Here is a 20,908-nt window from a genome sequence, read left to right as displayed (position 1 = left end):
AAAAAAAAAAAAAAAAAAAAAAAAAAAAGAATTAAAACCTGTTCCACACAATCCCTTTCAGAGATTAAAGAGGAGGAAATCCAAACTAGATAAAGACAGTACAAAAAGAGAAAACCAAAAACCAGTATCCCCTTATGAACATAGATGTAGAAGTCCTTAACAAAATACTAGAAAACTGACCTCAGCAACATATAGAAGAATTATACACCATGACCAGCAGGGCTTATTTCAAGAATTCAAGGCTAGTTCAGTATTAAAGACCAAATCAATCCTATCCACCATATTAACAGTTTAAAGAAGACAAATCACCTGATACAATTCAACAACCACTCATGATAAAAGCTCTCAGAAAATGAGGAGTGGAGGGGAACATCTTCAACTTGATAAAAAAACATCTACAAAAGCCCTCCAGCTAATATCTTAAAGGTGAAGAGACTGAATGCTTTCCCCCTAAGATCAGAAAAAAAGCAAGAGTGTCTCCTCTCATTTTTATTCAAAATACTAGAAGTTTTGGCCAGTGCAATAAGGCAAGAAAAAAAATTAAAAGGCAGACAGACTATAAAGGAAGAAATAAAACTGTTTCTATTTGCAGATGACATGATATTCTATGTAGAAAACCTCAACAACCCTCCAAGAACTACACAAGTTCAGTGAAATAAAAGTATACAAGATCACCACATAAAAACTAGCTGCATTGTAATCACACCTGATAAAATTAACATCCATAATATTTAGAGAAGTTTCTTCGCCAAAGAAGATATACAAATGGCCAATAAGCACATGAAAAGGTGATCAACACTAATCATTTAGGGAAATGTAAATCAAACCCACAACTCTTACTCATTAGGATGGCTACTGTAAGTGTTGGTAAGGACATGGAGAAATTGGAACTCTTGTGCACTACTGGTGGGAATGTAAAATGGTGCAGTTGCTATGTTCTTTGGGAAATTAAAAATTGCATTACCATATGACCCACCTATCTCATTTCTAGGTATATACACAAAAGAAATCAAAGCAAGAACATGAATAGTTACTTGCACACCCACATTCATAGCAGCATCACTCACAATAGCCAAAAGGTGAAGCAACCCAATGGATGAACGGATAAACAAAATGTGATATATACACACAACCTTTAAAAGAGGTAAAATTCTAACATATGCTACAACATGGACGAATCTTATAGAAATTATGCTAAGTGAAATAAACCAGTCACAAAAAAGAGTGTATGATATCGCTCATTTTCAGTACTTAGAGAAGTCAAATTTATAGAGACAGAAAGCAGAATGGTGGTTGCCAGGGGTTGCAGGTGGGAAGAATGGAAGTTTATTGTCTAATAAGTCACAGAGTTTGCTTTGCAAGATGGTAAAAATTCTGTAGATGCAAAACAGTGTGAATGCACTTAAAAGGTCAACAGTATTCCAATATACTAACAATAAACACATAGGAACTGAAATGAAAATATACCATTTATAGTTTTTTTTAAAAAAAACTTAGATGTAAATCTAAAAGAGTATGTATAGGACTCTGAAAGTTGATTTACAAATTCTGTCATTCTTGTCATACCTAAGTAGGTCAGAGTGGAGGGGCCAGGGGGAAAAAAATCACTCAGGGCACATAGCACCAGCTCCAATAATTGAATTTTCCAGAAGCCCAGCTGCTGAAATGGCCTGCTGTAGCCCTAAGACCAGTTTTACCGATAACTGCTGAAATGACCTGCTGTGACTCTAAGACCAGTTTTACCTTCCGCTTTTGCTCACCAATCAGAGATTGCCAGCTTCCAAAAGCTTTTCTAGTGTCAATGAACTTTTCTTCAAAATTTTACATAACATTTCTCTTTCTAATAAAATGCCCAATCTTCTCTTTGTTCCTGGGACATACAGAAGACCACCGTGGTCTGTATATATGCCCCAAACTGCAATTCTGTGATTCCTAAATAAATGCTAATTTAGAGATTTATTTTATTTTGACTTTGTCAACTTACATGCTGAAAACTACAAACTGTTGATGAAAAAAATCAAAGCTCTAAATAAATGGAGAAACAATCCATGTTCATGGATCCAAAGGCTCATAGCAAAGATGTCAATTCTCTCCAAATTTATATATAGATTTAACATAATTCCTATCAAAAGTCTCTGTAAGAATTTTTACAAAGAGAAGAAAGAGTATTCTAAAATTTATATGGAAAGGCAAAAGAGCTACAGTAACTAAAATAATTCTGACAAAGACAAATGGGACACTAATTTTTCCCTAATTTCAAGACTTTTAAAAGTATAGATACAGAAATCAAGACTGTGTATTATTGGTGGAGGACAGACATATAAATCTATGGAAGAAAACAAAGAACCTATAATAGCCTCACACAAGTATGGCCAACTAATTTTTGACAAAGTTGCACAAGTAATTCATGAAGGAAGAGGAGCTTCTCCAACAACTAGTGCTGCAGCAACTGGGTATCAACCAGCAAAAAAGTAAACGTACAGCTAAATTTCCCATCTTACACAAAACTTAACCCCAAATGGATGGATCATAGATTTAAACGTAAAATGTAAAATGATGAGACTTTTTAGAAGAAAATACAGGAGAAAAATACTTGAGAACTAGGGCTTAGTGAAGAGTTCTTAGAGTTCATAATACCAAATGCATGATGCATAGAAAAAATTTTAAATTGATAACTGGACTTCATTAAAATTTGAAATTGGCTCTGTGAAAAACCCGGACAAAATGATGAAAAGACAAGCTACCAAAGGATACATATCTGGAATATATAACAACTCTCATAACTCAGCAATATAAAAACAAATCAATTTAGAAAATGCACAAAGAACATGAGGAGACATTTCACTGATGGGGATTAGTGGACAGCAAACAAACATATGTAAAGACATTCAACATCAGCCATTTGGGAAACCCAAATTAAGACTGTCGTAAGGTATCGCTATATACATTAGAACAGCTAAAATAAAAGGAGTAACAAAAACCAAATGCTGGCAAACATATGAAAGAAGTGTTATCTTTCAACCATTGCTGTTGGGAATGTAAAATGGCAGCCATTATGGAAAACAGTTTGCCAGTTTCTCAAAATATTAAACATATACTTGCCACACAACCCAGTAACTGTACTGCTGGGCATTTATCAGAACTCAAGTTTATGTAAAAACCTGTACACAAATGTCTGTAGCAGTTATTTTGGGAATAGTCCTAAACTGAAAAACAACTGAGACATCCTTCAACAGGTGAATGGTTAAACAAAGTATAACATGTCTAACATCCATGCCATGGAATACTACTTAGCAATAAGAAGGCATGAACTACTGATACACTAAGAATAAGACAGACAAGAGAGAAACACACACACACACACACACACACACACACACAACCTGTATACACACTGAGAGACATGCAGAAAAAGAGAGAACTCACAAAGGAAATACAGAAAAATATTTAGGATATTTTTACTAGGCTGTATCTTTGCAGTTTAGTTATTTTAACATAAAAGTCCCTAATAATCTGAGATTAGCAAAGGTAGTATTTCAGGATTGTGATTTTTATAAACAAAAGCAAAATTATAGCATTTTATGTACAAATTTAAAATATTTTCAGGTTTCATTATGTCCCATGTTCTTTAATACTATCTGCTTTTGAGCCTAAAGACCAATTACTTCTTTGTGGTTTAAAATTCAAACAATGCTATGAACCTAATTCTTTGACCAATAAAGCCAAACTTTAACAAGTCTGACCCGACTTAATAAAACCATAACTCGCTGTGGTTGATTCTTACTTATTGTTCAAGATAAGTGGGGAATTTATAAGATACTTAACTGGAAAAAAAAAATCTCATTAGAACCTTTCATTGTTCACAATTTCAAAATGATACTTTATACATTCATTCTTTAAAAAAACCTTAAATGAATGAATGAATGCCTAAAACATCTTGCATATAAACACTGAAGCCTTATAACAAGAACAGCACTTAACCAGTAAAAGCTTGCAGAAAAAAATCCTAAAAGAGGAAACATTTCACATGAGCGAATGAAACCAAGGCTTGAAGGGTGGCGGAGGGGAGAAACAAACAAAACACCAAATTAGATCCCTCAAAACATGTCAGAAAAAGCTGAGGTAAGTGAAGTTACACACAACCATCTCTCTCTACTTTATTTATTTATTTATTTATTTATTTTGAGATGGAGTCTTGCTTTGTTGCCCAGACTGGAATGCAGTGACGCAATCTCTGCTCACTGCAACCTCTGCCTCCCAGCTTCAAACAATTCTCTACCTCAGCCTCCCGAGTAGCTGGGATTATAGGCGCCTGCCACCATACCTGGCTAATTTTTGTGTTTTTAGTAGAGACAGGGTTTCACCATCTTGGCCAGGCTGGTCTTGAACTCCTGACCTCGTGATCCACCCGCCTTGGCCTCCCAAAGTGCTGGGATTACAGGTGTGAGCCACCACGCCTGGCCTCTACTTTAAATAGTGATTTTCTGAATGCCAAAATAATGACAATCAGTTTGTTTAAATTACTGAACCATGCCTAATAATGAACATAGGTAGTACTTATCTAGGAAGAAAGGCTACAAGGAAACTCATCTTCCAACCCCAGAATCACCAGCCATTATCCAGTTTATCTTAAGGTCCTAAAGCTTGTTCACACTCCAGACATGAAACACACTTTAGTTTTATTTTTAATCCCAAACAAGAGTAGGAGAGCAAAAGCCAATGAACAGAGCTAATGGTTATGGTAAATTTTTTCAAGTTCTTTTATGCAAACGAATTAGAGGAAATGTAACTCTTAGGTCCTTTTTAAAAAACGCAAAGACTTTACATTTCCATTCATTTCTATCTGCTCTCAGAATTTGGAGACTAAAATGGAATCAGCAAAACAGCTCAATACTTGAAAAAAATTAACAGCAAAGAAAATGCACGTGACATTCATTTTACGCTTTGGTCAACATACTTAGAAAAATGCAGTTTCACATCTCAGCAACTTTATTTCTGTAAACTATTACTGTGAATTTACTTTCTTCTTTACTATAACCATTTAAAAGTGGTACTTTTAAATTCAGAAAATCCCTGTCATTTGTGAGAACAATATTCTCCCTGTTCTTTATCATTTTATAAGTGGACAGCCTTCCCAACATGACAGTAAACTCCTTGAGGGCTGGAACAGAATTTTATACTTTGTATACCCCCACTGCCCAGACACCACATTCCCCAGACATCAGGGATACAAACACAAGAATACAGCGCCAAGCAGGCATCCAATAAATGTCTGTGGTTTGTGGTGATGATCTTCATTTCATGTTCTTCAGAGACAAGCTACAGAACACATCTGCAGGGCCAACCACCCGCTTTTATCAACTTTCTTGTTAATTAGTACCACATGTTTATTACTCAATGTCTGAATTCTCAAATTAAAACATTCTTGGATTATTTTTCTTCATTTCTGAATGTGTTATAAATGTTGAAATTAATCAAGTCATGATCACTTTAAAATGTGCTGTGTTGATCCACTTTTATTTAGAACAAGAATGGTATTATTTCGAATCTTCACAAAACTCTTGTTAATTAACCACAATAAAATGTAAGAAAGTGATGCTAATGCAAGGGACCCATCAAAAATGCCCGAGACTTTTTGGAATGAAAGGCCCTGTCTCACGCCTCACAGCTGAAGTAGTCTGTGTTGGCTTCTCCAGAGAGGCTAGGATTCCAGAAACAGACACTTCATGCTCCATACCCAAGTTCCAGATCTTTCAGTAACTGCTAAAGCTCAACCGATGATTTGTATGGTGAGTAGAATGTGGGCCCAAACCCGATAGTAAGTCACGGCCAAAGTCAACCGCTTAAGCAGAATTTACAGATACTTTTGAGAGGGCCATGAACCACAAACTGCTTTGCTGCTATTTTAAAAACTTGTTGGTTAATAGTCCAAATTCAATGTGCATAATCAACTAAGATTTTTGACTCCATTCTCTTTGACTACTAGGTTGGAACATGCAATCCACTTCTACAGAGCAACTTCTCTCTCTGAGGTGTTACACAAAAAGTTCTAAAGAGAATAAGCTTTGCTGTGTTCCTGCTCAGAGGAGGGAATGTTTTCTTTAAACTCTTAGAGCTACTCAGGTTTTGGTGTTTTGCTTTCATCTTTATTGGACCGTCCCACTCCCTTTTTTGTGCTACCAGTCCAATGGAATGTACCATGCACTTCAGAGCTTCTGCCGTGCTTTCTGCTTTTGTTAGTTTACATTTGCTTATAATGGAATCCATTTGTTACCTGCTGATTTAAATCTCCCCAAATGACCTAATACTCTTGGTTTTCATTTTCATTTCATTACACTACGCTTTTCATGTGTACTTGGAAGCAATGTTTAAACAATGAAAAGGTGTAGGGAACACTATCATAAAAATACTCAAACACCCTTCTTGTCATTCAGTAAGCAAGGTAATGGTCAACCAAGTCAGTAGGGCAAAATTGTATCCTCAATACAGTGAAACTCTGGATAGTAACAGCAGTAAAAACAATTGTTTTGTTCCAGGCCAATCTTGGGACTCTCTCCCGGGTCTCCTATCAGTTCTAACAGAGTTTGACACAGAAACAGAGTCCCTGTCTTCACAATGCTCAGCTTACATGATTTATTCACAAGTCCCTAAAAGTTGAGACTTTAAGTAAATTCCAGCTTTGGGGCATTTAAAACAAATCTTTACGAACTCTTCTTACATCCAGGGACTTTTTTTTAGAGTCTTGAATCTATTATATAACAGTAATAAAAAACTACAGATTCAGAAGGTCCTATATACAGCAGTACTGCACAGTCCTTTTAATTCAAACATTTCTGTTAAATATTTTTTAAAATATCAACTATTCCTTGAATGTATTTTGAAAAACATAGTATTGTGACTAGAAACAAAACAGTACTATAAAGCACGGCTTTTTCCATTCTGCATACTCCCTTCTTCTTGAAAAATCACAATTTTAAGGCCTTATTTGTTTCCAAAAATACTTTCAAGTATGTAGTTACGAAATGGTTGTAGTTTCTACAAAGTCAGGACTATGCTCCAAAAGCAAACTCTAGAAACACCAGCAAATTCAAAACGTGAACATGAACTAAATGGTACTTCTACTTTTTCTTGTCATCTTGAATGCAGTTTAAATGTTTTAGGAAAACATATTTCAAAACCCTAATTTTAAAAATGACAATATAGCACAGTGGTTGATCAGCTTCGTTGCAAAAGAGCCTTTGTTTATCAACGGATATGCAATAATGGATTCTCGAACAGGATTTTTTTAAAAAGAGACATTAAAATACAGTTCAATTTATAATCACTGGACTGCATGCAACTTTTAAAAACACATTATTTTAAATGATTATGCAAATTTGATAAGCTAGTTCAAATATACTTATTTACATTCAGTTAATATACCATGGTATCTAATCCCCCCTCCTCCCCAATACTCTCTAACTTCAAAGTTTGCACAGGTCAAGGTCAGAAAATTAAGCAATGTCATTAACCTAGAAAAAAAATTTTTGGTTTAATTTGAGGTTTGAGGAACTATATGTCATTACTTTAAAATGAAGATCAAAGCTCTCATACGAGCAATCATTTGCTCTGGATTTACAAGATCAGTACAGATGGCAAGTGAGAAAAATGCCAACGAGGAAGTTCAAACAGCTCTAGTATTATTACAGAGCTTTACAGAGCACGTTCATTACATTCTTTCTTAAGCAATCATCACACTTCACAACTTACTCTGGAAGACATAGAAACTGTGTTCTTTACTGAGGGAACTTAGATCTAAATGTAAAATCAGAACTCAAAGTTCTTGACATCAAGGCTCAGATTCCTGTATTTAAACTTCTCTGCTGTTCGCTCATCCAGGAAATATCTGTGCTGATGAAATTATCTGTGCAACTTACAATTAAATGACCCCCCCAAAATGAAGATTTAAAAAAAAAAGAAATGAATTAATGTGAAATTTCCCTGACACACTCAAATGCATCTTTGACTATATTACAAAATAAAAAAGTATAGTATTTCAGGCTAGAATGTGCCTAAATGAAAGTCTCTAAGGTCACACCTTTCTCAAAAGGCAGACACACATGGAGAAACCAGACACTTGGCAGACAAAGACGGTTACATTGTAAAGGAAACAAAAGCAAAGAGTTATTTTTAAAATACTGTACACAGTTGTGTAGTTTCCTAAAATAGATAAACGATATTGTATAATACTACACGACAGAATTCTGTTTTGTTTTGGATAGTTTTCAGTTACATATCTAGTTGAGGACATAATCTTTGGATGTGGCTGACCAATAAAACTACAAAATTTGACCCCAATAAAATACACAAAATATTAAAATCTTAACTAATACAGATAGTAAGCCCTTTATAAGAACATAAAGCCTGTCGGGGGGTAGGGGGCAAGGGGAGGGAGAGCATTAGGACAAATACCTAATGCATGAGGGGCTTAAAACCTAGTTGAAGGGTTGATAGGTGCAGCAAACCATCATGGCACATGTATACCTAAGTAACCAATCTGCACACCTGCACATCCTAGAATTTAAAGTTTAAAAAAAAAAAAAAAGAACAAAAAGATCTGTGCTACAGCTCTAAGTTTAAATCTACTGTAGAAGAGGAGAGGAGGAAAAGAGCCAGTCTGTCATCTCACCAATTTATGTGATGTTTCTTACCCACAACTAATATGTGTGTATACATAAGAATAAAACACAAATTGCAAGCTATGTGCAAAGTTGGTATTTTATTTATTAGTATCACCAGCATTAAGAAAGCAGGTCCCTCCACTGACGGTATCTAGGGTAGTAACTGGTCATTCAAATATGGCCACACAGGACAGTAATTTGGCTGAGTCAACACTTTCTGTAGTTTGACCTCACCTTTCAGGTCCACAGCCTGGATGCACCTATCTGTCATTTGGCAAAGAACTGTCTCCAGCCAATGCTATGAAATGTCTAGTTAGTCATTTACACAGGTCCTTCCAGTGACAAGAACACTCTAATACGCCTTCCCCATCCCAAATCCCTTCTATTTCATTTTTTCTCATTTAAAAATTAAAAAGTTGTTTATGCACACATCATAGTTGTAATGTGCATATATTAGTTGCAGATGCCTAACAACAGTTGTACATACCCATAAAGGGGTATATGTCATATTTTGATACACACATACAATATGTAATGACAGTCAGGGTAATTGGGACACCAGCACCTCAAACACTTATTTCTTTGTGTTAGGAACATTCCAGTTCCACTCTTCCAGTTAATCTGAAATGTACAATAAATTACTGTTAACTATAGTTGCCCTATTGTGCTACCAAATACTAGATCTTATTCCTTTTATCTAGCTGTATTTTTATATCCATCCCTCTTCATCCTCCCTCCCGCCGACCCTGTCCAAATCCCTCCTATTTCTAATCAGTCATTGGTCTCATGAATATTTATTTAGAGAGAAAAGCAACAGGGTCATCGTGAAGATGAAATAAGATGATACATGACAACCCTTTAGCAAAATGCTTCGATCAATACATACTAATCACTGCTACCACTACCATATCACTAAAATAGAATTCATGGCAGAACTGGAGTGAGAATCCTCCCCACAAGTTCTCCCAGGCTCGTGTTTGTCAAATTGTGAGTGGTCCCAGGCATGAAATTCATGTAATGGGCTGTGACCAGCATTTCTTTTAAAAATTAAAAAACTAGAACAGATTAAAAAACACCACAGTATACCACATGAGTGAGGGTGAGTACTGTTTAGCACATTTTTGTTTCAGCTGTGTGCGTCTGAACGCACACGCACGTGTGCATAAATACATGAAAGTGAGTACTATATGTCAACGTAAAATGCATGTCTTACAGGGGACTACAGTTGAGAGTTTGGAAAACACTATTCTAGGCATGGCCTCACCTAAAACTGCAACTTCCATCTTCTGATCACAACAGTGAGGAAGAGAGAAGGTGGATGAAAGGGCAGTATGGCGAAATTCAGCACAGTTATGGAAAACAGGTACGCACTAACTTGGGTGCTCTGGAATTATACATCTTACATTTGTGTAATGCATTCTAGCTTTTAAGTAGTTTGATTCTCACAAAGGAATCTTAAAGATTCAGAGGTCATAAAACATACTAGGATCTTAACTTATGTAGTCTGAATTTCCCACTTCACATACAGTGAAACTGAGGCTGAGAAGTTGTGTTCTGCCTAGTCACAAAGCTAACAACTGGCAGGACTAGAAAATTTGTCTTTAGATTTCTAAACACTAAAATACTCAGTGTTCATGCTCCAGTTACCTGGTATTATATAGCAATGGTCAAGCATTAGGCATAAATAATGTTAATGTGAATAGAACAATTTTGGAAGCTGTAAATGAATAATCAGAAAATGTCATGAGTAATACCTAAAATTCAACTGGCTATAACTCCAATATCCCTGAGATTTGAGTGATTCTAAGAACATGACAAAATGTTCCATCAAGTTCAAACCTCTTTAGAGTTAAAAAGGAATCAATGACAGACCTTAAGAGCTAAGGAAATACACAAGCAGTCAACATAGAAACCTCTTGGCTTTAAGAGATGCCAACTTCATGGAGCAGACAAATAGTGATGCAGGGGGACACCTGGTCATGCACAAATACAACTGGGTTTTTGTATATTAACTTTCATGTCCTGAAACCTTGCTAAAATTCACTTATTAGTTCCACTAGTTAGATAGTGCACTCTTGAAGATTTTCTATGTAAACAATAATTTGTGATTCCACAGGAAATGCTATGTAAATAACTGATTTAGACTTGTGATTACAAACTAAGTAGAAATTTAGGTTTATTGTGTCTATAAATGTAATTCATCATGTTTTTAAGAATACTTTGCCAGATAATTGAATTAAGAGGGAAACTGAATACATTAAGTTTGTAAAAGAAGCTTAAAATGTTTAAAGAAATTTAATCGGGATTTCATAAACGCAAACATTATTCAAAATCTTCTTAAAAATAATTGCTAAAATTTGCAAGACTTATACATTGAAAATAAGAACTGTAATTTGCATTTAAACCTTTAAAGAGAAACAGATGTTACTCTAATAGATTGTTACTTTAATGAGCTGAATACTAATTTCTAAAATTAAAGGAAACCTTGAATCATCTTTCCTGCAAAGGAAAATCATGTTCATGGGCACTGAAAACCTCATGCTAACAGTTAATAACCATACACCCACAAATTGGGAAACCTAACACACAGCTTTAAAAGTTGAGACAACCGGTGTCTTTCCATTGTAGGCTGTGATCTTTTAGTGGGGTATGAAATCATCTTACTGTCATTTTCTTTTAAATAGAATAACAAAAAATAATGGAGTGCATCATATTTAACGCCCTAAGGATCACATGAATCAAAAAATATCTTTCTCTAAAAACCTGTATTCTACTTATTCTCCATAATATATTGATACAAACGAGGCACTTCATGCCTCTTTATATTCACTGGGGGTTGGCAGCATCAGAACTGTTTGGTAAATGAAAAGGATCATCACTCTGGACATTACCATTCTTACACCTAAATGCCGCCAAGACACAAAAACCTCCAGATGCGTCAAGCTTTTTCTTTTTTCTTTTTTTTTGAGACATTGTCCTGCCCTGCTCTGTTGCCCAGGCTGGAGTTGATCCCACGCTCTAGGCTTCCTCTGCAGTGGAGTGACATCAGCTCACTGCAGCCTCCACCTCCTGGGTTCAAGCGACTCTCCTGCCTCAGCCTCCCAAGTAGCTGGGATTACAGGTGCACACCACCATGCCTGGCTAATTTTTGTATTTCTCAGTAGAGACAGGGTTGCATCATGTTGGGCAGGCTGGTCTTGAACTCCTGACCTCAGGTGATCCACCTGCCTCTGTCTCCCAAGGTGCTGGGATTACAAGTTCACGTGAGCCACTGCGCCCAGTCATGGCCAGCTTTTGCTAAATAACGTGGATGTTGTCTTGGCTACCTCAGTCTTCTTCAATGACTTTCACTTTAATCCTACGTTAGCTTCCCAATACCACGGCCACATCTTGTCATACCTCTGAAATAGTAAAACCAGACACTCGCTCTCAACACCATTTCCTATCCTTCCAGCTTGTTCACATACCCCACTACTCTAGTTCTCCAATTCTTTGACCTTTCTATGTTATCTTGGCACATTTATCCTCTCTTCAGTTCCTTCCTAACTGAATTCAGAACGATTTCTGTCTAAGTCTTCAATACTTGCTCTTTCCCTGCAATGGCCTGGTAAGTTCCCAACCCTGGAAAAGCCAGGCTGCTGAAGAAGCGTCACATGTACATCGATCTCATCACCACCAGTCTTAACCAGGCCTGGCCATCAGCTCCATCTCTCATTCTTCTCAGCAGCTACTTAACACACCTGTTCAAATCCCTTACCTCTCTCCTCACCAGCACCTGCTTCAATGGAAAGAGAAAAGGCATCAAGTGAGAAAGTGCTCACACCAACGTATTTATCTTCACTCCCACTGAGCATTTCCTCACCCTCTCCTAAGACAAGAAGGGTCTTTTTCTCTAAAGCTAATCTTCCTATCTGTGTTCTTGATCTTTCTCATGCTACATTCCTTCTCAGAGACCCTGATGTGTTTTCATCTTTCTTCTACATCTTTACTCTTTTCTTTCCCTGACCTCCATCAGTTTCTGAAAATGTTCAAACCTCTCATCCCTTTCCTCCATTAGACTTACCGCTCTAGCCAGTGTCTTCAAAATCAAGTTTCATTATGGCGGCTGTCTTAACTTTCACTCTAGTTTTAAGCCATGATTCTAGTCCCACTAAAACTAAAACAGATCTTCACCAAGATTGTCAAAGGATGTTTCTCAGGTCCTCTCAGCAGAATCTGATACTGTCACTGCCTCCTGCTTCTGGAAAATGCTTTCTGTGGCTTTCTTGATTCCACGCTCTAGGCTTCCTCTTCCCTCTCTGGCCTCCAGTGGAATTCTTCATCTGCTCAGTCATTATATGCTAGGTCCTTGGGGCTGTCCTCTGCTCCTCACTCCAGAAGGCAATCTCACTCACTCTTAGGGCTGCCACACATGGACCACGTCTCCCAAATTAGTGGCTCCTTCCCAGATTTCATTAGAGTTTCAGACCTACGTCTCCAACTGTCTCCTTGATATCTCTACCAGATGTCTCACAACACCATTGTTTCCACATGTCCAGAACTGAACTCACCATTCTTCTTCTCTGCAAAACCTGCTCCACCTCCTGTTTCTCATTTCAGAAAAGAAGTCAGCATTAACTCAGTTTCTGTCAGAACCTACGTAACTCTCTTCACAAACTCTCTCCCTCCCCATCACCAAACACAACTAATCACCCAATTCAGTGGGTTCTCCCTCTTGACTCTCTTTTGCATCCATCCATTTCCTCTCCATTGCCCACTGCCATCACCTTGGTCCGTCAGACCATCATCATCTGTTGCTCAGATTACTGCATGCAAATCCTTCTTAACTCTGCTCTTAACCAATTCCCACCCTTTCTCCACAACGTGGAGCCAAAGAACACATCTGCCAATGCCCACTAGTGCTTAAGATCTCTTCATGGCTTTCCATTACCTTCAGCATAAAAATCTCAACTCCTTATCATGATTTACAAAACCCTTTACTAGCCAGCTGCATCTGGTCTGCTCTAAAGTCTAGCTGCATTCTTTGCCACCAGGCCTTCTGAATATGTTCTTCTCTACCTGGAGCACTTAGTGCTTGTGTTCCAACCCCTGTTGAAATCTTCACTTCGGCCACTTCATCCGAGCAGATTTCCCTGACCTCCTACACCCCGTCAAATTCTGGAATGAGGACCCTCCTATGGGGACTCACTGCCTCTTCTTTCTCCCACATGCTGCTTATCACACTTGACTGAGTGTGCTTGATAACTGTCTGTCATCTCCACTAGGTTCCCTGGGGGCTGGCACCTCCCATTAGCTTAATACCTGGCTCAGTAAATACATGCTGAGTGAATACATTTATGAATTCTTTAAATTAATGTTTCTATTTTTGGTTGGCTCCTCTTTTTCAAATTAAGCTAGCTTTTCATTTGTTTTTTTAGAGTCTAATACCTTCCCATGTTTTAGGTCCTTACTCTTCTTGGCCCCAAGCAACTGACATGATCAACCGACATGAGGCAACATGTTACATCAGTCTGCAATTTTTTTTTTCTGTATTAGATACCTCTTGGGCATTGCCTTTCATCCCCTTAGCCTCACTTCTGACTCATGCCACAACTATGGTGCCGTCCTGTAAAGGAAGGTAGGCAAGTAGGCAAGGTCTGTCTCTCTTGCTTCCTGCCTTTCTGATGCAGCAAGCTGGTATACATGTAGGAGCCTGCTCTGTATTTGTCACACACACACTCAAGTGCAGAGGCATTAACACTCAATGGGATACCATCAACCAATGGAAAATGGAAGCCAGCAGATAAGTCCTTCTTCCTTTGGCCCTCAGATGTACACCGGTGTCTCAAAAGGACTGAGCTCCAGTCCTTAGAGTGATGGATCACACAATAACACATCCTTCTACTGACTTTTCCTCCTTCCGGGTTTATTCTCCCTAGACCCTACTCCTGTTCCAAGAGACTATTTCCCAAATAAACAACCTAAATGGAAGGCCATGTTGCAGGATCTGCTTTTGGAGAGAAACTAAGCTAAGACAGTCTCCTTAACATGAGAAGAGCTCAGAACTTTACTCTGGTTTTCCTTTTTTGACAGGGGTTAGTAAACCAGAAACTTTAATTCTTTCCCTATTGTCAACATGCCCTTCTTATTTTCAGACAGATTTCATATTACCAGTGAATGATGCACAGAAGCATGAACAAGCCGTTTCCTTTGAATGATATCTATTTCAAACGAACACCAGTTAGGAAAATACGTTTCTTACTAGAAGAAGAATCTTATCCCAGTTTCCATATTTATATTAAAAACATTTTGCTAGCATGACATAAAAGAACACTATAAAATAAACAGAACTTCACATACCTTCCAGGTTATAGCTTATTTTTCTGCAAAGAGACCAAGTATTAACATCCACAAAAAAGAATCTAAATAGTTTAAAAATACCTTGCAGGAAAAAAAAATGCAGAGACTCCATTCTTCTATGAAGTTGGGTGTGAATGATTTAATTCTTGGACTGTTATGTCTGTCTGCGAGTCAGCTGTTCCCATTACTAGTAGACATTGTATTAAATGTCAAATAGTGTGGTTTCTAAAATACAGCATCAAGTATCCTTTAAGAATTTTTCTCAGTTAAGCTAATGATTCAACGTTGTGTTTCTATAAAGCCACAGTTAAACAAAAAACATTTACAGATAATTCACAAGGCAGGAAAATGTTCAATCAAATGTGGAAATTTTAAAGCTGATGAACAGCTTGATGATATTCTAGGATACCCATCTTTTGCCCCCTTCTACACTTATTTAATGTATAATCATTCATTAACTGTCAGAGATGACTGAATTCATTCATTAACTGTCAGAGATGACCGGCTAAGCAAAGCTTTTAATTTTCTACATTTATTGCTGCCTTCTAATATCACACAAATTTTTTAAATTTCAAATTTGCTTATAAACAGGATGCAGGAGGATCATTAATGTTTACAGAATTTTAATGCTTTTTCAGTAGTTGTGATGGTTAATACTGAGTGTCAACTTGATTGGATTGAAGGATGCAAAGTGTTGATCCTGGGTGTGTCTGTGAGGGTGTTGCCAAGAGAGATGAACATTGGAGTCAGTGGGCCGGGAAAGGCAGATCCACTTCATCTGGGTGGGCACCATCTAATCAGCTGCCAGTGCAGCTAGAATATAAGCAGGCAGAAAATGTGACAAGAGAGACTGGCCTAGCCTCCCATTCTACATCTTTCTCCCATACTGGACGCTTCCTGCTCTCGAACATCGGACTCTCAGTTCTTCAGTTTCGGAACTTGGACTGGCTCTCCTTGCTCCTCAGCCTGCAGACGGCCTACTGTGGGACTCTGTGACAGTGTGAGTTAATATTCAATCAACTCCCCTTTATATATATATATCTATTCCATTACTTCTGTCCCTCTAGGGAACCCTAACACAGCTGTAAAAAGTTTTTTACAATTTTTTCTTTCTTTTTACACTCCTCTCAGCTCATACCTACGTTTTTCACTTTCATCAAAATAAAATATCCTTGTGAGGTAGTTACATGCTTTCTCGAAATTTTAAAAGTACAGTATCTGTTCCTAGATCAGCATATTAAAAGAACTCTATTATCATTAATCAATAGTGGTAATCCTATTTTTAGATAAAAGTATCTGAACTCAATACCCTCAAACTCTGAAACATAAAAGCACACTCCATCTATATTATGTTTAATGCTTAGAATTAAGATGTTATAAAGCTCCTAAAATAGAAAAACCAAGTATCCTAAACACTCCACAGGTTTGCCAGGTATTATAGTTTACAGGCTGAACCATGGTTCTGCTATATTAAGATTCTCACTTTTATACACTTCGACAGCTCAAAAACCCACATGCATCTTCCAACCAATGGAGTCATAGTTTACCTGGCAGCACATTTTTTTTTAGTGGTACATAAAATAAAAAAACTGAAAACTGGTATCTTATTTTCAATAAAACAGTGTAGTTCAACCAGCACTTAAATAGCTGGTATGGGCTTTATTTTTATTTTTTAATTGGCATTTTGGACAACTCCCTTAAAATATTTTAAAATGTCACTTTTCTATACAAACAAATGAAGCAGCACTCTAAGAAGCCACAAAGCAGGTGTAACTAACATTTATTGACATGCTCTAAAGCATCACGATATTTTTTAACGTACTAAAATGATTTCTACTATTTACTACAGAATTAAATAAAATAAATGAGTAGCTACAAAAGGAACTGCTTGTTTGGGGAAAATTTTTTTTCTGGTTTTGAGACAAGGTCTTGCTTTTCTGCCCAGGCTGGGGTGCAGGGGTACAATCACAGCTCACCGTAACCTTAAACTCCTGGGCTCAAGCAATTCTCCCACCCCGGCCTCCCGAAGTGCTGGAATTACAGGTGTGAGCCACATTGCCTGGCACTTATTTTGAAATTTTAAAACCTATTCTACAAGAAAAAAGGGATTAGAGAAATATTATTTAGTTGCTAAATGGAAATCTTAAGTCTGCTTTTCAAACCTGACTGGCCAGTGCTCTAACAAGTTTCAGCCACTGGCTCACTGCTCATGCATGGCTTATTGAGCAAATACTGGCTGGTAAAAATTTATAAACTAGTATGTTTTAAAATTTCTCTGCAAGACTGGCTTTAAAGCAATCTTTTAAAATGAGAACAACTGTTGAAGTTTATCTTAAGACATCTTAGTTTTCACATTTCCAAGTAGAAAATGCAAACAAGTAAAACATTATACTTCAGTCATGCACACCAAATACTGTAGCAAAAACCTGTATTTTTTCTTAGTGTTTTCACTAAAAGATCATGCAAACTAGGAAAGCCTAGTATCTTTAAACCAACAGTCATGTTGGCACCATACTAAATTGTGCATAATGTATCTTTGATAATAAGTGGCTAAAAAAAAAAAAAATAGTAATAATACAGACCAGGTGCAGTGGCTCACGACTGTAATCCCAGTACTTTGGGAGGCAGAGGCGGGTGGATCACCTGAGGTCAGGAGTTTGAGACCGACCTGGCCAACATGGTGAAACCCCATCTCTACTAAAAATACAAAAATTAGCAGGGTATGGTGGCATGCGTCTGTAATCCCAGATACCCAGGAGGCTGAGGCAGGAGTATCGCTGGAACCCAGGAGGTAGAGGCTGCAGTGAGCTGGTATCACGCCACTGCACTCCACCCTGGGTGACAGAGCAAGATTCCATCGCAAAAAAAGAAAAAAAAAATTAGTAATAATACAATAGAGTGATATTTTTAAGAGGAGAGAAAGTAAACTGAAAAATTGGAAGCCTGTAACATTCGTATTTTCCATATTAAAATACATTCTCCAGATTCACCAAACTTGGGAGTCAAATTTCTAAGACATTTTCTTGTTTCAATGGTATCCTTTATAGCACATAATAGCGTACAAGTGATTCTACTTCCATCTGGCTACATCCAAGCACCACCATCTTTACCGGAAACAAAGAATATATGTTTATTAAGTATTTAGCAAGCAACATCATTCATTTTGCAACTTGAAGTAGGTAGTTCGACCTCAAACGCAGATATGAAAACCATTTTACCTTCAGAAGTATAAATTTTAAAAAAAGCTGAATTCTGCATCTAAAATAATTACGAAAGACACTGTCTCCTTAGTCATGAGTTATTACTGCAGCACCTTTGCAAGGCACCTGAGGAAGTTGCTTTCTTCCTAGGCACTGTTTCCCAGTGATGAAAATGACAGCTTGGCTTAGGTATACCCTTTTGAGGGTCCATCAATACAGCACTCGGGAAGTGGTGCCAGGCTTGGAGAAACAGGCGAATGAATGCAGGACGGCGTGCTTCCTGAACCTGGTTCTTCCACAGACAGTCAAGGTCAGAGTGGGACTTACTTTTTCTGTGGGCATATGATAGAGAAACTGTGAAAGTATAAAACAAACTGCTGAAAGTATAAAACCTTGCAGGCCAGGGTACCATGCCAGCAAGAATGATGGACAGAGTAGAGAGAGGAGAAAAGAAAGAGGCCTTTTAACAGCAAAACCACAATACAGGTGAGAAGCTCAGAGTTTCGGGATCACACCAGGTACAAGCTTCTTTATGTTAGTTTAGATTTTCAGCAACTGCTGGGAAGAACTGAGGTGTGTTAGAAATTCACTATCCTGGGTAAATGGATAAAGCACTAAATCATGCTTAAGGATTTAAATTTGATATCCTTATTAATAATGAATGATTTAGCTACATTAAAAATAAATTGTAAGATTTTTTGCGAACATTTCAATGTATAGAACAGAATGAAATGTAAACTACTCTGGTAAAATATATATCCTACTATAATTACATATAGAAATAAAAATTATTCTTATTAGCCCCCTTAAATGAATACTAAAAATAAGTATTATAAAAAGCATAGAGCAGTATTTGAATTTAAATTATTTTTTATCCTGATTAAAACAAATGCTACCTGTTACTTTTGTGACAAAAAACACTTGAGAGGTCAATACGAAATGTTCAACTATGTTTTCAGGATGAAATGAGTAACGGGGAAATCATAGGATAGTGCTTGGGAAACAGCATATGCTCAAGAAAGTTTTTTTTTTTTTTGGTAAATCTGGAACCAAGGATTTTAATACCAATGATAATATGCTGTTTGCCCAACATTAAGAGTCAAATCAAATCATAGTTTTATCTATTATGGCTCTAAACCAATTAAAAAATATTACAAAAAATAACAACGCTTTTCTGTAAGATATCTACATTGGCTGGGCACGGTGGTTCACGCCTATAATCCTGCACTTTCAGAGGCCCAGGTGAGTGAATCGCTTGAGTCCAGGAGTTCAAGACAAGCCTATGCAATGTGGCAAAACTCCACCTCTACAAAAAATACCAAAATTAGCCAGGCATGGTGATGTGTACCTGTAGTCCCAGCTACTCAAGAGGCTGAGGCAGGAGGATCGTTTGAGCCCTGGAGGCAGAGGCTGCAGTGAGGCAAGATCACACCAGCCTGGCCTCAAAAAAAAAAAAAAAAAAATCTATATTAGATACTGCGCATCACACAGTAGCAGCACTTGTTTTCTTATGACCAAATTAATAGTCAAATTGTTTTTTACTGAAAGCAAGTTTCTACCTTATCAAAAGTAAGAAGTTAACACAAAGTATTAAGTAACAACGCTAACATAAGGATGCAGAATATTCTTGTTTAGTTTTTTTAAAAACACACATAAATATGTGTATACATAAACGTGTAAAGAACTTTTGAAACCTATACATATTCAGTTATTAATTTTAAAAATCTAAAAGACTTTTACTTAAAAATCGTTTGAGAAACCTTGGAACCCCTTTCTTTGAAGTAGGCAGAAGTCCTGCATTGAAAAACAAAGGACTTATCTAAGAACAAAAGGATTTCTTCAGAATTTTCCAAGTTGTTGCAGCTTGTCAATCCCTCCCCCCACAGTACCACAAAGTAGTGTATACAAAAGGATGGGGGGAAATGTGATTTTCCTTAACACTGGCCACTGACACACCTTGAAGCCATACTTGGTTTAACCAAAGCCTATGGTGATCAACTGTGCCTTTGCAGAATAATTTAACTACTCAACAGCTGGAAAGAGAAACAAGATTTAGTGAAAAAAGCACCATGCTGATGAACAACAATATTGCCCATATTAAGCTCTATTTTCTGAGTCAAAGTTTGGGTCACGTAAAAGTAAAACTGGCCCCAGAGAAGAGAACCGTTTCTCACAGATTGCCATTTAAACCTCAAATGACCATGTTTCACAGCAGGCTCAATACATTCCAGCATGTAACTGCATTTTAATTTCCTAAAACCACAGGATATTTCACTGATTTCAAATAGTGTCTGGACTGTGACATTCAATACTGATAAAACTGTGTGCTATTCTCTTGAAAGTTCCACAGATTCAGCATATGAAAAAAAGATCTTCGATTTCTTCGAAGCATTTATTCTCAAAGAAATTTACTCCCGAGTTTTGTAAATGAATTCTAAACAATGAAGATTAAGAGCTAAAGCTACTGCCATAAGAAATGTAACCTACTAGTTATAGGAAAAGAACATAAAATATATTCATCGCTCACAAGGATATAGTATGTTCTTGACAAAAATGGTCATTACGAGACTTTAAATCTTTTTTGCCATGTTCGTTAGTATCTATTCTGGAAAATAATTTTAAAATATATTAACATGAATGTTTACTTGAATGTCTATTCAATGGATAGAAATTATTCAGTCACCTTTTCAACTTTATAAAAGGAGAATT

General features: G+C 37.0%; 1 protein-coding gene across 11 annotated transcripts in view; it reads right to left on the bottom strand.

Annotated features, from left to right (window-relative positions):
- ATE1 (arginyltransferase 1) overlaps positions 1–20,908 on the bottom strand; it is a 185,592-nt gene that overhangs the window by 27,477 nt on the left and 137,207 nt on the right. The window contains exon 14 of one of the 11 annotated variants that reach the window (XM_023224216.2): positions 17,847–18,531. The exons of the other annotated variants lie outside the window; for them this stretch is intronic. Coding sequence (XP_023079984.1) covers positions 18,410–18,531 — 122 coding nt within the window. The 3' untranslated portion in view covers positions 17,847–18,409. Of the gene's footprint in view, positions 1–17,846; positions 18,532–20,908 lie in introns of those variants that run through there. 11 annotated transcript variants of the gene reach the window in all.

This window comes from Piliocolobus tephrosceles, chromosome 9 (assembly GCF_002776525.5).
Source record: "Piliocolobus tephrosceles isolate RC106 chromosome 9, ASM277652v3, whole genome shotgun sequence".
Lineage (NCBI taxonomy): Eukaryota > Metazoa > Chordata > Mammalia > Primates > Cercopithecidae > Piliocolobus > Piliocolobus tephrosceles.
Note: the sequence above shows the minus strand (reverse complement) of the source record. Positions and strands in the feature narration are given on the sequence as shown.